Genomic DNA, 19,603 nt, shown 5'->3' on the forward strand with positions numbered 1-19,603 from the left:
CTCCCCATCCAGGGCTCTTCCAGGTGTTCCCTGAGGGGCCCTGCTGCACTGACACCGCTGGAGAGGGAAGCAGGTTTCGCACCTTGGGAGACTTGCAGTGCAGACAGGTGAAGAGGGACCACCTGCCACTTTGAGCCACACCAGGCTGTGTAGGCAGAGTCCCCACAACCACGAGGCAACCACCCTCATCACTCAGCACATGTTCAGGCGCTACAGCAAGTTCCAACACTGTCACCTCATTCGGATCCTCACACCAAACGCAGGGGGCTAGTGGCGGGGGGGAGCGGGTGCCCCGCTCTGACTGTGGATTCCCTGGGAGCTTTAAAATGAAGAGCTATGTCATCTACTCAGAGCCAACATGTAAGTGGCTTCAGGGATCCCCAACTTTTTCCAATGGGATCTTTTTACTATCACTCCATGTTCCCTATGCTTTGAAAGATTTTATCTACCAATGCTGCAAGTAATAAGTTAATTTTTTCTTCTGTAATGTATTAATTGGAGACCAACATAATGGCCAAGTGAAGTTTCTGTGCAAGGGATAAATGCTGTTCCCAAGATGAGGAGCTGGGATTCCTGCCAAAAGCAAAGAAATGTGACATTTTTATTGGCCCAAGATGACTTATCAGAGCTCCATGAACAGTCTCTGGAAGGCTTTATAAAATGACAACAACTCATGGACTCCTGTTAAGATGACTGCCCTCTGATACCAGCATGGCAGTTTAAGCCCCCCAGGATAATAGCTAGGCAAGGACCCAAAGAGGCAGCAGTGTGGAAGAGGAAGGGACCTAATCGCTGATGCTGGGAACAGGGCCTCGAGCCTATACCCAAGGCAGAGACTACCCACTCTGATAACTTGGGGCCCTCTTCCCTTGGTGACAGCCCCAAAAGCCATAGGGTCCCCCAGAATGGCACCTTTCTAGACCTCTAGACACAGAGCCCAAAGCTCTGCCCCTGCCCTAAGATGCTCAGAGTCTAAGGGAGTGCCTCTCTAGTGGTAAAGACTCATTCTACAAAGGCAGGAAATCCAGGGCCTTCCTAAGGGTCCTTCTGGAGAACACAGCCAACAGGCCTTCAGTTCCAGCCATACCAAGCCTGTAGAGCCACCCTTCCCACCTGAGATGCTCAGTTCTCGCTCATTAGACATGCACATACCTCACGGATGTACCCCAAGAGAGAGGGACAGACCCTAACCCTAAGCTGACTTGAGCACGAGCCATGTTTATTTAGTTACAAATTCTTGGCTTTGTCCTAAATCTCTGGTATTGTGCAAAGACCACTTGGATGAGAGTCAAAGGGACATCATTTTGATTTTCAATTCCATGAATTTATCTCTGCTACTTTGTCACTTCAAACTCTGTGAAAGGCTTAAAAATAAAACAAAACCTATACAACTTTAGGTTCCATTAGAAGTCGATTTATTCATAGTAGCTATTAATAAGGGGGAAAATGTAATGAATGGCAACTTAAACTAGAAAAAATGAATAAAACAACAATTTAATAAATAAACACAGAGTAAGATGAGTAAAGTAAAATTGAGTCTATCGGTCAATTAACCAAAGTTGATTAAACTGAATTCACCCAATAAAATACAAACACTGTCAAAGTTAAAAATTAAAATCCAGGTGGATGCTGCTTAAGGGAAAAACATAAACTGACAAAGACTGAAAATAAGATGCCAAAAAGATATCAGAAAAAATGCCAACAAGAAGAAAACAGGCCTTCCAGCTTCCTTTTACCTCCCTGCTCCCCAGCCGAGGCACTTAAAAAGAAGGTCACTGGAGCACACAGTGGAAAAGTGCCTATCTAAAACCTAAGGACCCAAGGCTGCGCCGTGCACTTGCGGACCTCAGTTCCGTGAACAAAGACTCAATCTGGGTTACAGGAGTGAAAGCCTGGAATCCTAACCACTAGGCCACCAGGGAACTCCCACTTAATTTCTTGTCTTGAAAGCTCTTAATTTTAGTAACAATTTCCATGAGTAAGACAGTAATAAATCAGAAGATTGGTTCAAGATGGCGGAGTAGAAGGACATGTTCTCACTTCCTCTTGTGAGATCACCAGAATAACAACTAACTGCTGAACAATCATCAACAGGAAGACACTGGAACTCACCAAAAAAGAGACCCCACATCCAAAGATGAAGGAGAAGCCACAATAAGACGGTAGGAGGGGCACAACCACAATAAAATCAAATCCCATAACTGCTGGGTGGGTGACTCACAAACTGGAGAACACTTATACCACAGAAGTCCACCCACTGGAGTGAAGGTTCTGAGACCCACATCAGGCTTCCTGATCAGGGGGTCTGGCAACGGGAGGAGGAATTCCTAGAGAACCAGACTTTGAAGGCTAGCGGGATTTGATAGCAGGACTTCGACAGGACTTGGGGAAAAAGAGACTCCACTCTTGGAGGGCACACAAAAAGTAGTGTGTGCATCGGGACCCAGGGGAAGGAGCAGTGACCCCAGGGGAGACTGAATCAGACCTACCTGCTAGTGTTGGAGGGTCTCCTGCAGAGGCAGGGGGCAGCTGTGGCTCACCAAGGGACAAGGACACTGGCAGCAGAAGTTCTGGGAAGTGCTCCTTGGCGTCAGCCCTCCCAGAGACCACCATTAGCCCCACCAAGGAGCCCAGTTAGGCTCCAGTGTTGGGTCACCTCAGGCCACACAACCAACAGGGAGGGAACCCAGCCCCACCCATCAGCAGACAGGTGGATTAAAGTTTTACTGAGCTCTGCCCACCAGAGCAACAGCCAGCTCTACCCACCACCAGTCCCTCCCATCAGAAAACTTACACAAGCCTCTTAGATAGCCTCACCCACCAGAGGGCACACAGAAGAAGCAAGAAGAACTACAATCCTGCAGCCTGTGGAACAAAAACTACGTTCACAGAAAGATAAACAAGATGAAAAGGCAGAGGGCTATGTACCAGATGAAGGAACAAGATAAAATCCCAGAAAAACAACTAAATGAAGTGGAGATAGGCAACCTTCCAGAAAAAAAATTCAGAATAATGATAGTGAAGACGATCCAGGACCTTGGAAAAAGAATGGAGGCAAAGATCAAGAAGATGCAAGAAATGTTTAACAAAGACCTAGAATAATTAAAGAACAAACAAACAGAGACGAACAGTACAATAACTGAAATGAAAACTACACTAGAAGGAATCAATAGCAGAATAACTGAGTCAGAAGAACGGATAAGTGACCTGGAAGACAGCATGGTGGAATTCACTGCTGCGGAACAGACTAAAGAAAAAAGAATGAAAAGAAATGAAGACAGACTAAGAGACCTCTGGGACAACATTAAAGGCAACAACATTTGCATTATAGGGGTCCCAGAAGGAGAAAAGAGAGAGAGAAAGGACCAGAGAAAATATTTGAAGAGATTATAGTTGAAAACTTCCCTAACATGGGAAAGGAAATAGCCACCCAAGTCCAGGAAGTGCTGAGGGTCCCATACAGGATAAACCCAAGGAGAAACATGCTGAGACACATAGTAATCAAATTGGCAAAAATTAAAGACAAAGAAAAATGATTGAAAGCAGCAAGGGAAAAATGAAAAATAACATACAAGGGAATTCCCATAAGGTTAACAGCTGATTTCTCAGCAGAGACTCTACAAGCCAGAAGGGAGTGGCATGATATACTTAAAGTGATGAAAGGGAAGAACGTACAACTAAGATTACCCTACCTGGCAAGGATCTCATTCAGATTTGATGCAGAAATCAAAAGCTTTACAGACACGCAAAAACAAAGAGAATTCAGCACCACCAAAACAGCTCTACAACAAATGCTAAAGTAACTTCTGTAAGTGAAAAACACAAGAGAAGAAAAGGACCTACAAAAACAAACCCAAGACAATTAAGAAAATGGTCACAGAAACATACATATCAATAACTGCCTAAAACGTGAATGGATTAAATGCTCCAACCAAAAGACACAGGCTTGCTAAACGGATACAAAAACAAGACCCATATATATGCTGTCTACAAGAGACCCACTTCAGACCTAGGGACACATTCAGACTGAAAGTGAGGGGATGGGAAAAGATATTCCATGCAAATGGAAATCAAAAGAAAGCTGGAGTAGCAATACTCATATCAGGTAAAATAGACTTTAAAATAAAGAATGTTACAAGAGACAAGGAAGGACATGACATAATGATCAAGGGATCGATCCAAGAAAAAGATATAACAATTATAAATATATATGCACCCAACATAGGAGCACCTCAATACATAAGGCAACTGCTAACAGCTGTAAAAAAGGAAATAAACAACAACACAATAATAGTGGGGGACTTTAACACCTCACTTACACCAATGGACAGATCATCCAGACAGAAAATTAATAAGGAAACAGAAGCTTTAAATGACACAATAGACGAGATAGATTGAATTGATATTTATAGGACATTCCATCCAAAAACAGCAGATTACACTTTCTTCGCAAGTGTGCACGGAACATTCTCCAGGATAGATCACATCCTGAGTCACAAATCAAGCCTCAGTAAATTTAAGAAAATTGACATCATATCAAGCATCTCTTCTGACCACAATGTTCTGAGATTAGAAATGAATTACAGGGAAAAAAAGTAAGAAACACAAACACATGGAGGCTAAAAACAGTATGTTACTAAATAATCAAGAGATCACTGAAGAAATCAAACAGGAAATAACAAAATACCTAGAGACAAATGATAATGAAAGTACAACAATCCAAAACCTATGGGATGCAGCAAAAGCAGTGCTAAGAAGGAAGTTTATAGCTATACAAGCCTACCTCAAGAAACAAGAAAAATCTCAAATAAACAATCTAACCTTACAGCTAAAGGAACTAGAGAAAGAAGAACAAACAAAACCCAAAGTTAGCAGAAGGAAAGAAATCACAACGATCAGAACAGAAATAAATGAAATAGAAACAAAGAAAACAATAGCAAAGATCAATAAAACTAAAAGCTGGTTCTTTGCGAAGATAAACAAAATTGATAAACCATTACCCAGACTCATCAAGAAAAAGAGGGAGAGAACTCAAATCAATGAAATTAGAAATGAAAAAGGAGAAGTTACAACAGACACAGCAGAAATACAAAGCACCCTAAGAGACTACTACAAGCAACTCTATGCCAATAAAATGGACAACCTGGAAAAAAATGGACAAATTCTTAGAAAGGTATAACCTTCTCACACTGAACCAGGAAGAAATACAAAATATGAACAGACCAATCACAAGTAATGAAAATGAAACTGTGATTTAAAATCTTCCAACAAACAAAAGTCCAGGACCAGATACCTTCACAGGTGAATTCTATGGAACATTTAGAGAAGAGCTAACACCCATTCTTCTCAAACTCTTCCAAAACTGCAGAGGAAGGAACACTCCCAAACTCAATCTATGAGGCCACCATCACCCTGATACCCAAACCAGACAAAGATACTACAAAAAAAGAAAATTACACACCAATATCACTGATGAATATAGATGCAAAAATCCTCAACAAAATACTAGCACACAGAATCCAACAACACATTAAAAGGATCATACACCATGATCAAGTGGGATTTATCCCAGGGATGCAAGGATTCTTCAACATATGCAAATCAATCAATGTGATACACCATATTAACAAACTGAAGAATAAAAACCATATGGTCATCTCAACAGATGCTAAAAAAGCTTTCGACAAAATTCAACACCCATTTATGATACAAACTCTCCAGAAAGTGGGCACAGAGGGAACCTACCTCAACATAATAAAGGCCATGTATGACAAACCCACAGCAAACATCATTCTCAATGCTTAAAAACTGAAAGCATGTCCTCTAAGATCAGGAACAAGACAAGGATGTCCACTCTCACCACTATTATTCAACGTAGTTTTGGCAGTCCTAGCCATGGCAATCAGAGAAGAAAAAGAAATAAAAGGAATACAAATTGGAAAAGAAGAAGTAAAACCGTCACTGTCTGCAGATGACATGATACTATACATAGAGAATCCTAAAGATGCCACCAGAAAACTACTAGAGCTAATCAATGAATTTGGTAAAGTTGCAGGATACAAAATTAATGCACAGCAATCTCTTGCATTCCTATACACTAATGATGAAAAATCTGAAAGAGAAATTCAGGAAACACTCCCATTTACCATTGCAACAAAAAGAAGAAAATACCTAGGAATAAACTACTAATGGAGACAAAAGACCTGTATACAGAAAACTATAAGACACTGATGAAAAAAATTAAAGATGACACCAACAGATGGAGAGATGTATCATGTTCTTGGACTGGAAGATACAATATGGTGAAAATGACTATAGTACCCAAAGCAATCTACAGATTCAATGCAATCCCTATCAAATTACCAATGGCATTTTTTACAGAACTAGAACAAAAAATCTTAAAATTTGTATGGAGACACAAAAGACCCCGAATAGCCAAAGCAGTCTTGAGGGAAAAAAGCAGAGCTGGAAGAATCAGACTCCCCAACTTCAGACTATACTACAAAGCTACAGTAATCAAGACAATATGGTACTGCCACAAAATCAGAAATACAGATCAATGGAACAGGATAGAAAGCCCAGAGATAAATACATGCCCATACACCTATGGTCAACTAATCTATGACAAAGGAGGCAAGGATAAACAATGGAGAAAAGCCTCTTCAATAAGTGGTGCTGGAAAACTGGACAGCTACATGTAAAAGAATGAAATTAGAACACTCCCTAACACTATACACAAAACTAAACTCAAAATGGATTTGAGACCTAAATATAAGAGTGGACACTATAAAACTCCTAGAGCAAAACAAAGGAAGAACACTCTTTGACATAAATCACAGCAAGATCTTTTTTGATCCACCTCCTAGAGTAATGGAAATAAAAACAAAACAAAACAAAACCAAATGGGACCAAATGAAACTTAAAAGCTTTTGAAAAGCAAAGGAAACTAGAAACAAGACGAAAATACAACCCTCAGATTGGGAGAAAATACTTGCAAACGAATCAATGGACAAAGGATTAATCTCCAAAATATATAAACAGCTCATGCAGCTCAATATTAAAGAAACAAACAACGCAATAAAAAATGAGCAGAAGACCTAAATAGACATTTCTCCAAAGAGGATGGCCAAAAAGCACATGAAAAGCTGCGTAACATCACTAGTTATTAGAGAAATGCAAATCAAAACTACAATGAGGTATCACCTCACACCAGTTAGAATGGGCATCATCAGAAAATCTACAAATGCTGGAGAGGGTGAGGAGAAAAGGGAACCTTCTTGCACTGTTGGTGGGAATGTAAATTGATACAGCCAGTATGGAGAACAGTATGGAGGGTGCTTAAAAAACTAAACGTAGAATTACCATATGACCCAGCAATCCCACTACTGGGCATATACCCAGAGAAAACAGTAATTCAAAAAGACACATGCACCCCAATGTTCATTGTGGCACTATTTACAATAGCCAAGACATGGAAGAAACCTAAATACCCATCAACAGACGAATGGATAAAGAAGATGTGGTACATATATACAGTGGAATATTACTCAGCCATAAAAAGGAACGAAATTGGGTCATTTGTAGAGACGTGGATGAATCCAGAGACTGTCATACAGAGTGAAGTAAGTCAGAAAAAAAAAAAAATACCGTATGCTAACACATATATATGGAGTCTTAAAAAAAAAACGTCATGAAGAAACTAGGGGTAGGACAGGAATAAAGACACAGACCTACTAGAGAATGGACTTGAGGACACGAGGAGGGGGAAGGGTAAGCTGGGACGAAGTGAGAGAGTGGCATGGACATATATACACTACCAAATGTAAAATAGAAAGCTAGTGGGAAGCAGCCGCATAGCACAGGGAGATCAGCTCAGTGCTTTCTGACCACTTAGAGGGGTGGGATAAGGAGGGTGGGAGGGAGGGAGACGCAAGAGGGAAGACATATGGGGATATATGTATAGCTGATTCACTTTGTTATAAAGCAGAAACTAACAACAACAACAAAAAGATGGCCAGCCATGGAAAACAACTGTCTAGGGGTCCAGACTTCAGAATATGAAAAACCATGCTATGTCTTGCCCATAGCATATTATAACAAAATGGGACCTACTGGTTTTTTAACTTATCAGCTTCTCTGTTTATAAGCTGGGGATGATAAAAACGCCCATGTTATGACATTAGAAATCTTATGAGTCATTGACATAAAAAATACAGTAATGCATAAAAAAAACCAGCAACAAGTAAATGTGAACAATATACAGGAAATGGATGATTTCTTCGCAAAACTGAAGCCACCAAAATAGACCAACCTATCAAGACCATTTACCATGGACGAGACTGAAAAGGAGAGTAGCTGTCCACCATGAAAAAGACACCAAGACCACCTAAGCCCACAGCTGAATTTTATCTAACCTTTTGTAGACAAATGAGTCTGACACTCTCTGCACCTGCTTCTCTCAAACTGAATGTGTACACAAGTGATGCAGGGCTCCTGCCAAAATGCCTATTTGGATCCATTAGGTCTGAGATGGGCCCAAGACTCTGCATTTCTAACCAGTTCCCAGGGGAGGCGGATTCTGTTGGTTTATGGACCCCACTTTGAGTAGCAAGGATTTAACTATTTCAGGCAGTACAATTCCCCACAAGGCCAGCATAACTTATATACCAAAACCAGACAAAGCTAATTTCAACAATAACAAATTCTCAACCTCTATTTCATTTATAAATATAGCTGCAAATTCTAAAAACATAGTAGCAAATAGACTCAGATATGAAATTTAAAAATCAGAAAGTGCTTCAATATGAAGAAACCTAGCAATATGAGTCTTTTTTTTTTTTTTTTTTTTTTTTTTTTTGCGGTATGCGGGCCTCTCACTGTTGTGGCCTCTCCCGTTGCGGAGCACAGGCTCCAGACGCACAGGCTCAGCGGCCATGGCTCACGGGCTTAGTTGCTCCGCGGCATGTGGGATCTTCCCGGACCAGGGCACGAACCCGTGTCTCCTGCATCGGCAGGCGGATTCTCAACCACTGCGCCACCAGGGAAGCCCTGTGAGTCTTTTTTTTAATTAAAAAAAATTTATTTATTTACTTTTGGCTGCACTGGGTCTTTGTTGCTGCACGCGGGCTTTCTCTAGTTGTGGTGAGCGGGAGCTACCCTTCGTTGCAGTGCCCAGGCTTCTCTTGCTGTGGAGCACGGGCTCTAGGAGCACGGGCTTCAGTAGTTATGGTTTGTGGGCTCTAGAGCGCAGGCTCAGTAGTTGTGGCACACGGGCTTAGTTGCTCCGTGGCATGTGGGATCTTCCCGGACCAGGGCTTGAACCCGTGTCCCCTGCACTGGCAGGTGGATTCTCAACCACTGCACCACCACGGAAGCCCACAACGTGAGTCTTTATATCAAAAAACTAAGAGAAAATATATGCATATTAATAGATGCTAAAAGCAGCCATTCCTAATAAAAACTTTAAGGAAAACAGGAATAGATGGAAACTAAGGATATTCATCAAAACCAACAACAACAATTATTTTAAATGTCAAAACACTAAAAATATTTAATTAACATCAAGGATGCTACAGGGATGCACACTAACACCATTATTATTTAACACTGCTTTAAGGCCGTAGCAGTTCTCAACCCCGGATGCCCATAAGAATCATCTGGAAAGCTTTCCAAAATATATACCAATTCAATCTCTGACCATAGGGGCCTGGCACTAGAATTTTTTTAAAAGCTTTCTGGCTGATGTTAATGCATCCCGGGATAAGAACCACTGTCTTAGAGGTGTCATCAAATGCAACACGCAAAGAAAATAAGACAGGTATAATCTTTCAGAAAGAAATGTAGGGTTGCCAGACAAAATACAGAACACCCAGTTAAATTTGAATTTCAAATGAACAATGAATACATTTTTAGGATAAGTATGTCCCATGCAATATATATTTCTAAACATTCTTATTCTAAAAAAATTGTTTATCTGAAATTCATATTTAACTGAGCATTCTGTATTTTTGTTTCCTATCTCTGGTAGCCTTGAAAGAAAATATATAAATTAGATCTGTTTGCTGCTACTATAACTGCCTACACTGAAAACCCAAGAAACACTATTAAAAAACTTTTAGGGGCTTCCCTAGTGTCGCAGTGTTTGAGAGTCCGCCTGCCGATACAGGGGACGCGGGTTCGTGCCCCGGTCCGGGAAGATCGCACATGCCGCGGAGCGGCTGGGCCCATGAGCCATGGCTGCTGAGCCTGCGCGTCCGGAGCCTGTGCTCCACAACGGGAGAGGCCACAGCAGTGAAAGGCCCGAGTACCGAAAAAAAAAAAAATTTTTTTTAAATTAATAACAATATTTGGTAAGAAGGCTGGATATCAGATATATCACAATAAGACATAGCATTTTTTACTCTAACAATAACTACCTAGAAATGCAAATGGGGATAAGTTTTTCATTTATAATAGTGGCCCAAAATGATAAAATATTTAGGAATAAATTTAATATGAGAAACATAGACCCATAAAAGGAAACTTAAAATATTCTATTAAAAGACAGAAAACAGGGACTTCCCCGGTGGTCCAGTGGTTAAGACTCTGCCTTCCACTGCAGGGGGCACGGTTTCGATACCTGGTCAGGGATGCCTCATGATGTGGCCGGGAAAAAAAAAAAAAAATTGTATTAAGAAAAAAAAAAGCAGGATGGCTGAATAAAGGGTGATCCTTCATAGCACTGAATTATAATAGCCATTAAAAAGAATAAATTAATGGACAAAAACATTCATGGCAGCACTATCCATAACCCCAAAGCCTATCAGTAGTAGAATGGATAAATTCTGGTATATTCACACAATAGGATATTATACAGTAACCAGAATGAACAAACTATAACTACATACATTACGAATGTCATAAATATATCATTAAAAAGGAGTATGGGGCTTCCCTGGTGGCGCAGTGGTTGAGAGTCTGCCTGCCGATGCAGGGGACACGGGTTCGTGCCCCGGTCCGGGAGGATCCCACATGCTGCGGAGCGGCTGGGCCCGTGAGCCCTGGCTGCTGGGCCTGCGCGCCTGGAGCCTGTGCTCCGTGGTGGGAGCGGCCACAGCAGTGAGAGTCCCGCATACCGCAAAAAAAAAAAAAAAAAAAAATTACAGTTTACAGGGATCTCAACTAGGTATTGCTGGTTGAGAAAAGCAGAATGCAGAAAATTATGTATGCTAAAATACCATTTTTATAGAGCATATAACAACCACCTTGATTATGTAGTACTGTATATGTAAATATATACATATATGAGGACATATTTAGCTCTATATAGGTCTATATGGGACAGATAAAAATATGGAAGGCCATATAGGAAGTTAACATGACTTCCCTAGGTGAGGGCCATGCTTATGTTGGGGGAGGAAAGGTAGAAGGAAAAAAAAGTGTACCCCTGTTTTTTAAAGATTGTATAATATGATCCCATTTATGTTAAAAAAACAGTAAAGAAGAAAATTATTTAGAAATAAGTTCTAACAAAGTTTAAAAATTGAGACCCAGTAAATGACACATGTTGCATAATTCAAGCCCCATGGCATATTATGAACACTGTCCAGGTAAAATTATGAAGTCTCAAGATTATTAACAAATAGCAGTGGATACAAAAAGTCTATTTCTCAGCTTTTAGCAATATGGTGGACTCAGACAACCTGAACATTCTTTTACTATAATCACCTAGAAGTACTGAGTAAAATGTAACATAATTACATTTAAAGGTACAGCTAAGGTCACAAAAAAATAAAAGCAAATCCCCAGGTGCCAAAAACGAAGAGGTAAGTAAAAAAGCACAGGGGTAAGTGCTTGAGCTACTAGGGGGTATTTGTCTCTAGAACCTAGGGGTTTGGTGTTAATTCCCACACAGGGGTAGCAAATGAAGCTTCGGGCTTTGGGAGGTAGGGAATTGGAACTGAGAACTTTATATAAAGCCAAGACCCTCAAAAGACTATTCTGTTTATGAAAGGATTTAAAAACAAGAGAGACCACAGGACACAGGGATTTGGGTGGGATTAAAAAAAGAAAAGCTCTCCGAGAATTCAAAACCACAGGACCTCAATTCACATCACTTTTACTCTACCCACATAGTGCAGAAACTGCAGACGAAAAAGTAATGGAAGAATTATTCCTCAAGCAGTGATACTCCTGACACACAAAGCAGAAGCAAACAAAAAACTTCTCTGAAGAGATGCTCCCACAACCCGAATACCACGGGATTTTCACAGAAAAAATATAATCCCCGCTAATAATGAGTTCACAATAAAAAATGTAAAAGCCCGAGTCAACAATCCAACCTGTTCAAGTCTGAACATACAAGTAACATCCATTTCTACCCCCATGAGCTCCAAATACAGAGAGAAACAGAAAGAAATTATAAAAGAAATACACATAAAATGACTGAAGACTAGAAAGGAAGCAATCAGATCTTAAGAACAGAACTAAACCCTATGAAATAACGAACTTTTAGGGAATATATGGAACTTTTAGAGAATATAATTGATTCTCATTATTTGTGGTAGTTATGTTCTATATAATCGCTATATAATGAATTAGTGAATACCGAAGCATCGCTCCTTTGCGAAATACAGGGTTTGGTCCTTGCAAGCCTATGGTCACAACATTTCAGTCGGCTGATCAGTAACATAACCTTGTTTTACGTGTGCTTCTGTTTAAAGACAACTCATTTAATATATATTGTTGATTCATTAACACTGAGCTCACAGCAGCACTGTAACTCAGGCCTGAGGGAACCTTACCTAATACACGTATTTTCTTCTTAAGGCACCTCACAGCCTTCTTGCATTTAGGAACACTAGACAGTACTTCAGCACTACATATGGGGCTATTTTAAACACCGAGACCGCCAACAAAAAGCATAAAAATGCAAGAAACAAGGCACTAAATACACCTCAAAAAGGTCACTTGTTTACAGTATGAGAGCAGACACAAGAAGGCAGAACGTCGCCTTGTCCCACCACAGCTGGGAATGTGTACAACTCAAAATAAACTCACTCCTTTGCACATGACCACCATAAATATTCATTTTGGGTTACACATAAATTTTAGAGAGTAGGTGAATATGCAAATACAAAATTCGCAAATAAGGATCCACTGTATCTTTATGGTATTTCCAGAGTTGGAAAGGATATTTTTGTTTTTAGACAAGATGGACAAAGCACGAATTATAAAGGAAAAGACTGATAAGTTGAAATAAAATAAACTGAAATTTAAAACTTAGTTGAAAACATATGTCAGAAAGAAAGTGAAAAATCAAGTCACAGACTGGGATAAGATATCTGCTTCCCAAATCAAGAACAGAGAATTCGTACCAAGAAGGGTTTTAAAGCTCCTAGACATCAGTAAGAAAAAGACAAAAACAAATAGCTATTAGAAAAATGAGCAAAGGATAAGAATAAGCATTTTCTTAGAAAACAGACTGACCAACAAACTAATGAAAAGATGCTCAATCTCATTTGCAATTGAGAAATATAAATTAAAGATATTTCACAACTCTCTATATATAAATTTTAAAAATACATACATATACGTATATATACATACTTTGTAAAACTGAAGTGTGGTTAAGCACAACTCGTGTCAGGCATAAGTTTACAACATTAAATGATAATCTTTAGTAAAATCAAAGGACGTTTTTAGGTAAAATTTCCAACAAAGGCATATAATTAATTCCAGGGATTAGAAACCCAAGGGAGAAAATGAGAGTTGCAGGAGGGAGCCCGAGAATAAATAACCAAATGACATTCAGGAAGCAACAAAAAAAGACTCGTCTGGTTCTGCCAGAGATTGGACGTTTCTTCAAACAACTATTCCGGGATGAGCAGTGGATTTTCACGTGAGATAATGCAGCAGAAGCTCTGCACACGTCAGCTTATACACATTCAGAGCACACGTTTTTTTAAAATTCTGTTTTTCCAGAACCACTCTCAGTACCAAATTCTGTATCAATCAGGGTTCAACCAGAGGACAAACCAGTAGGAGATATATATACGTGTGCTTGTGTGTGTGTGTATAAACAGTTGAAGTGGCTTGTGCAAATATGGGAGCCGGCTAAGCAGGCTCTGTAAGGCTGTTGACACCCTACCTGATTCCGGAGCTCGAAGTCCACAGGGCAGGCAGTCACGGAAGATCCGGAGCGGGCTCAAACCCACAGGCACAAGCTGGCACCCCACAAAAACGGACTAAAGCGTGAGGCCTGGGCGAACTGAAGACGCCAGGGCCCTTCATCATGGCGCTAAACACGCACACTGGGCCCGAGGAACCTCATCATAGAGCTAAACACACACACCTGGCCCGAGAATCGCATCATGGCGCTAAACACACACACCTGGCCCGGGCAGCCATCACGGAGCTAAAGACACACAGTGGTCCCGGGAATCAGAGCAGGTAACAGCGGAGCCAGGGGAATGTAGAGCAATTGCAGGCCTAGCTGCTGCTTCAAGCCACAAGGTGAATCAGCAGCTCAGCAAGAGCATGTGGCAGCTACACAATGGTTGCCGCTTCTCTTTGCCTTCCAACTCTCTCAGGAATCTCCACTGTGGCCCACCTTAACCAGAAACATACAAGAAGGGGAATTCTGAGAAATGTAGTTCAGCCTAGCCAAACCGACACATTCTTTGATGGTTAGGTGTCTCTTTAGACCCTCCTATTGTTCTTTTTTTTGCGATACGCAGGCCTCTCCCTGTCGTGGCCTCTCCCGTTGTGGAGCACAGGCTCCGGACGCGCAGGCGCAGCGGCCATGGCTCACGGGCCCAGCCGCTCCGCGGCACGCGGGATCCTCCCAGACCGGGGCGCGAACCCGCGTCCCCTGCATCGGCAGGCGGACTCTCAACCACTGCACCACCAGGGAAAACCCCTCCTAATGTTCTTGAGTTAGTATTAGTAAATTATATTTTTCCCCAGGAAAATTATGCACAATGACCAGAAAATGTAGTATCTTTGTTAACTGATTGCTTAGTATTTGAGATATGTTTTGTGGTCTAATACATGATCAGTTTTTATAAATGTTCCATAAGTGCTTGGAAATAATGTGTATTCTCTAAAACTGATTGCAGAGTATACATAGACATACATGATCAGGTGGATTAACTGGGTTGTTCAATTTTCTATACACAAGTTTTTAATTTATGTGCTCAATTACTGACAGAGGTATATTAAAAATCTCCCTCTATCAATTTCTCCTAGTAGTTATGTCAATTTTTGCATTATCAATTTTAAAGCTCTAAGTTTTTAGATGCATATCAGTTTATAAACTATTATATCTTCCTGGTGACTCATTCCTTTTGGCGTTCAGTAATGACCTTTTTATCCCTAATGATATTATTCTTTGCCTTAAAGTCTATCCTGTCCAAAGTTAATATTGCTATGATTTTAATTATGCTCTTTTACTTTGCTAACCTTGGGGTTCCTTTTTAAATTTTATTTATGTTTGGCTGTGTTGGGTCTTCATTGCTGCAGACAGGCTTTCTCTAGTTGTGGCGAGCAGGGGCTACTCTCTGTTGCGGTGCACGGGCTTCTCATTGTGGTGGCTTCTCTTGTTGCGGAGCACGGGCTCTAGGCGTGCAGGCTTCAGTAGTTGTGGCGCACAGGCTCAGTAGTTGTGGCTAGCAGGCTCTAGAGCACAGGCTCAGTAGTTGTGGTGCACGGGCTTATGTGCTCCGCGGCACGTGGGATCTTCTTGGACCAGGGATCAAACCTGTGTCCCCTGCACTGGCAGGTGGATTCTTATCCACTGTGCCACCAGGGAAGTCCCCCCTGCCCCTGGGGTTTCTTTTACTTACTTGCCAGCTCAGCTATGCATTTTTAAAAGATATTCGTTATATGTGATCCATTATTTCTGCTGTGTGTAGCAGGATATCTAACCTGGCGTATTCATAGATCTTGAAGTTCTCAAAGTTCAAGAAAAAAATGAAACATATACTCACCTTCAAACAGAAATCTCGTATTATGTTTGATAGGCAATCAGAACGGCAGAATAAATTGCACAATGTATGCATCGCCAAGGCCCCATCTTACCAGTGAAGGTGTCAAAGCCATATTAATGATAGGGCTCAATCCGAATGTACTCACTTTCTATCTCCAACAGACAAGAAAAAATACGCTTTTTCAAACAATACGCTCCCACAGCTTCCCCCGAGATTCTGACATGGCCCCCATCCCTGAAGGGGGTTCCCCCACAGCTGAAAATCACTGGCTTATGATATCTCCAAAGAAGATTACAGTTCAAAGATGGAAATATTTTTAATAGTTTGGTATTCCTCCTCCCATCCCTCAACCACTCACAGATGTTGTACTTTCCTCTGGTATTCTGTGGGTTCTTTTCAATATGTTTATAAACTGCTCGGGTCTCCTGGTTAGGTGGCATCCAAGAGGCCAAAACTAGGCTCAAATCCAGTTTCTACCTGGCAGCGTGTGAGTCCCGCCACTGGAGCCAAATCCTATCAGCTGACATTTAACCTAGTCTTACCAATAGCAGTTTACTAGGGACTTCCAATACCCACATTACACATCTGCTCATGGTGTGAACTGGGGTCTACTTTTCTCTACTACTGACTATGAATTTCGAGGGTCGTGGCAAAGATTGTGTCAGTGATTTGGGCCAACTGTTTGCAAGGAGGGAAAGCCCTAATTCTTGTTAAGCAAACTTGGTGTCAGATTTATTCAACTTGTCAAATTTATGCACTACATAGAAAGCCTTTAAAAACTCATTAAAGTCAATGCTTCCATCTTTGTTTAAGTCCATCCTGTCGGTGAGCTCATCTAACTGGGAATCATCAATACAGACATTGTAGTGACTTTTGAAAAGTTTCCATATGCTACGAAATTCTTCCATGGAGATCAGGCCTAAAAGAATATAGGAGAAGGTCATGAGTGTTCATTTTAAGACCCATCTTAGAGAGGGGTGGGGAAAGCCATACTGACTGAATAGTCCCAATTAGCAGCTCACTCACATGCCTGACCATCGAGACACTGAAGGAAATGGAAAAGTAAGATTGTAAATATAAGAAACAATATGTCACTTTCAACTACCAAGTGATCCTGAGATTATTCTAAAGCTGGAATGAGTGAACAGTGAAGGAATGGGGCGGGGGAGATTGTAGATGTGGTACTATATGTAGTATAGAAATTACAAGATCTAAAATCTAAGGGAGAGGGACATGGAAAGAGGGCAGAGAGGAGAGCTACATCAAAGCAGAGGGAGAATTAACCCTGGGACTCAAAAAGATGATTGCAAACAGTGGCTCTGCCATTTTCTATAGGCAGTAATTTGCTTTTGTGTTTTGATTATTGATTTTTTGGTATTCAATGGTCTCTGCAGTTGGGGATTATCTGATGATTTTAAGTTTGAAAATAAATAATTGTGCATCAAAGCTAAGCAGAAAATGAGTTCTTAGTCCCCAAAACAGAATCAGAACTCTAGGAATGATTTTTATCGCCAGGAATAACTATAACTTTTAAATGGACAGTGAATTATCTTTTCATCTGTGCTGGTGATTTATAAAAGGAGCTACTCTTGTCTGACTAATGGATATATAAGCCTATACCATATGGACTCGAATAGAGAGTCTGTGGCCAAACTAAAAAAAAAAAAACAATAATATTAAACATGAGTTTATCCCTACCCCCCACCCCTGAGTTAAATCAAGTTTGGATGAAGAATGCAATAGATGAAAACAGAATTCTGGTTTAAAAGGAACAGACTAGCCTTTGCTTTCTATTGTTACTGAACCAATCAAAGTGAACCTACCTGAGTGATCAGAGTCAATGACATTAAAGATGATTTGCAGGTCAGATCGGTATCTGTACACTGTTTCAATCAGAGTAGGCTGAACCTAAAATAAAGACTAAGTGTTAAGACATATAGAATTTATAACAGATCAATTTTAGTAAAAGTAACAAACACACACATGGTCACCAATTCGAAGTATGTGATTCAGATAGAAATTTGAGAAGGCAGGCCTTCCTTGGAGGCCCAATCCTCTTGAATCAGATGAAAGACCATGCTCTTGTGTTCTGTAGCGCCTGCAGTCTCTGTTCCTTAGGGCGTGGGCCAAAGCGAATCTGTGTGCCAGGCTCTGCACTGACAGCTTCTATGGATTATTTCATTCAGTCCTCAACAGTAGCCCCAAGGAACAGAACTATTATTATGCCCATTTTACAGACTGGAAGACAGAAAGGTAAAGTAAGTTTCCCAAGGTTCACATAGCTGGTAAGTGGGATTTGAATCTTGGCCTGAAGCCAAGGCCTGGGAGCTTAGCCACCATGGTAAACTGTCTCTCAAGTGAAGCCAAAAGCCTCCTTTCTGTGGATATTTTAGTTTCCCACGTGCAGTTTTACTTCCCTTTTCCTGCTCAACTTCTCAACTCTCCTGCAAACAATCACCCCAGTCCTAGTTCCCATCAGCTCACTTTCAGCCCAATATTATAACTAATTGCTGATGAGTTGTTAGCTAATAAGTACTGGGGGTCTAACAACTCTCCCTGGGGTATTCCCATTTTAATAAGAAATTCTAAATTCTAAAATTCTTTAAGGTATAAGATGTCATATCAGTAAGTCTATACTTACTGACAGTTAATAGAAGTATGGTATTTTAAAGAGTATTATATGAAAGAATACGTGTCATATATGCCCTTCTGCTGGACAGCACTTAAAAGAAGAATCACGTATTTGACACAGATTTGCTTGCAGAAGCCTTTTCTTCTTTTTTCGTTTTGCCTATCCTTAGAACGCACAAACTTCCCGAACAGATCACAGTGTATCTGGAAGATCCCCCTTAGGTCTTTCCTAAGAGTGCCATGCCCACCCATTAGACGATTCCGCTCCCAACTTTGCAAAGAACTAAGGAGCTCTTATAAGTCGTCCAAAGGCAGTTTGACGCCAGCCCGGTTTTCGCCGGGGGCTGTGTTTCACTTACCTCTTTCACAGGTTTCTGAATCTGGATATCCTGGAAGCTGGACATGTAGTCAATATTTCCATCTTTGTCTGTGGTCACCAGATGTGAACTCAGGGATATCCACGGCAAGTTCAGCCCCAAAACTTTCTCCATGAAAAAAGCCCACTGGCCCGGAGAAAGTTTTCCTAACAACAACAGCAACAAAGCCCATATAATTGGTTGATAATTTGATTAAAAATGCAACCTCATCAATGGAGCAAGCAGACAGCCTTGGTTTTGAGGCCTGGGTGCCTCTGCTCCCCTTTATGTTGTGTCCTACCAGACCCCCCGAATCTGAGGGAGGAATAACCTTTGGGGTTCCGCAGATCTTTCCCTTACTGTTATGGGTAAGCAATCAGAATCTGGGCACACTAGATTTTCCCCCCTTTTTCTTATTAACAAAGTAAGGTACGTTTATAATAGAAGATTTGAAAACACAAAAGGATATAAAGGATAAAAGATTACTTTTATTTTGAACATTTGGGCATATTGTTCATCTCTCATTTTCCCAGGTAATATGCTTTCATCCCCTAAAATTATATGTAGTTTTTTGAAATATAAATACCTTTATTTTTTCTGATTATTAAAGATATGTTCATGTTTTTCCATGTATATAAACATGTATAT

The 19,603-nt window shown here is 40.7% G+C and overlaps 1 protein-coding gene across 9 annotated transcripts in view; it reads right to left on the reverse strand.

Moving 5' to 3' along the window:
- Positions 1-16,171: 16,171 nt before the first annotated feature.
- Positions 16,172-19,603, reverse strand: part of PPEF1 (protein phosphatase with EF-hand domain 1) — a 157,318-nt gene continuing 153,886 nt past the window's right edge. For 8 of the 9 annotated variants that reach the window (XM_067024057.1, XM_067024062.1, XM_067024055.1 and 5 more), the window contains 3 exons: positions 18,959-19,122; positions 17,792-17,876; positions 16,172-16,887 (listed from right to left, as the gene is read on the reverse strand). In XM_067024057.1, coding sequence (XP_066880158.1) covers positions 16,679-16,887; positions 17,792-17,876; positions 18,959-19,122 — 458 coding nt within the window. In that variant the 3' untranslated portion in view covers positions 16,172-16,678. Of the gene's footprint in view, positions 16,888-17,791; positions 17,877-18,153; positions 18,207-18,958; positions 19,123-19,603 lie in introns of those variants that run through there. The other variant, XM_067024063.1, reaches the window with a different exon arrangement.

The sequence above is a fragment of the Kogia breviceps genome, chromosome X, assembly GCF_026419965.1.
Source record: "Kogia breviceps isolate mKogBre1 chromosome X, mKogBre1 haplotype 1, whole genome shotgun sequence".
NCBI lineage: Eukaryota > Metazoa > Chordata > Mammalia > Artiodactyla > Physeteridae > Kogia > Kogia breviceps.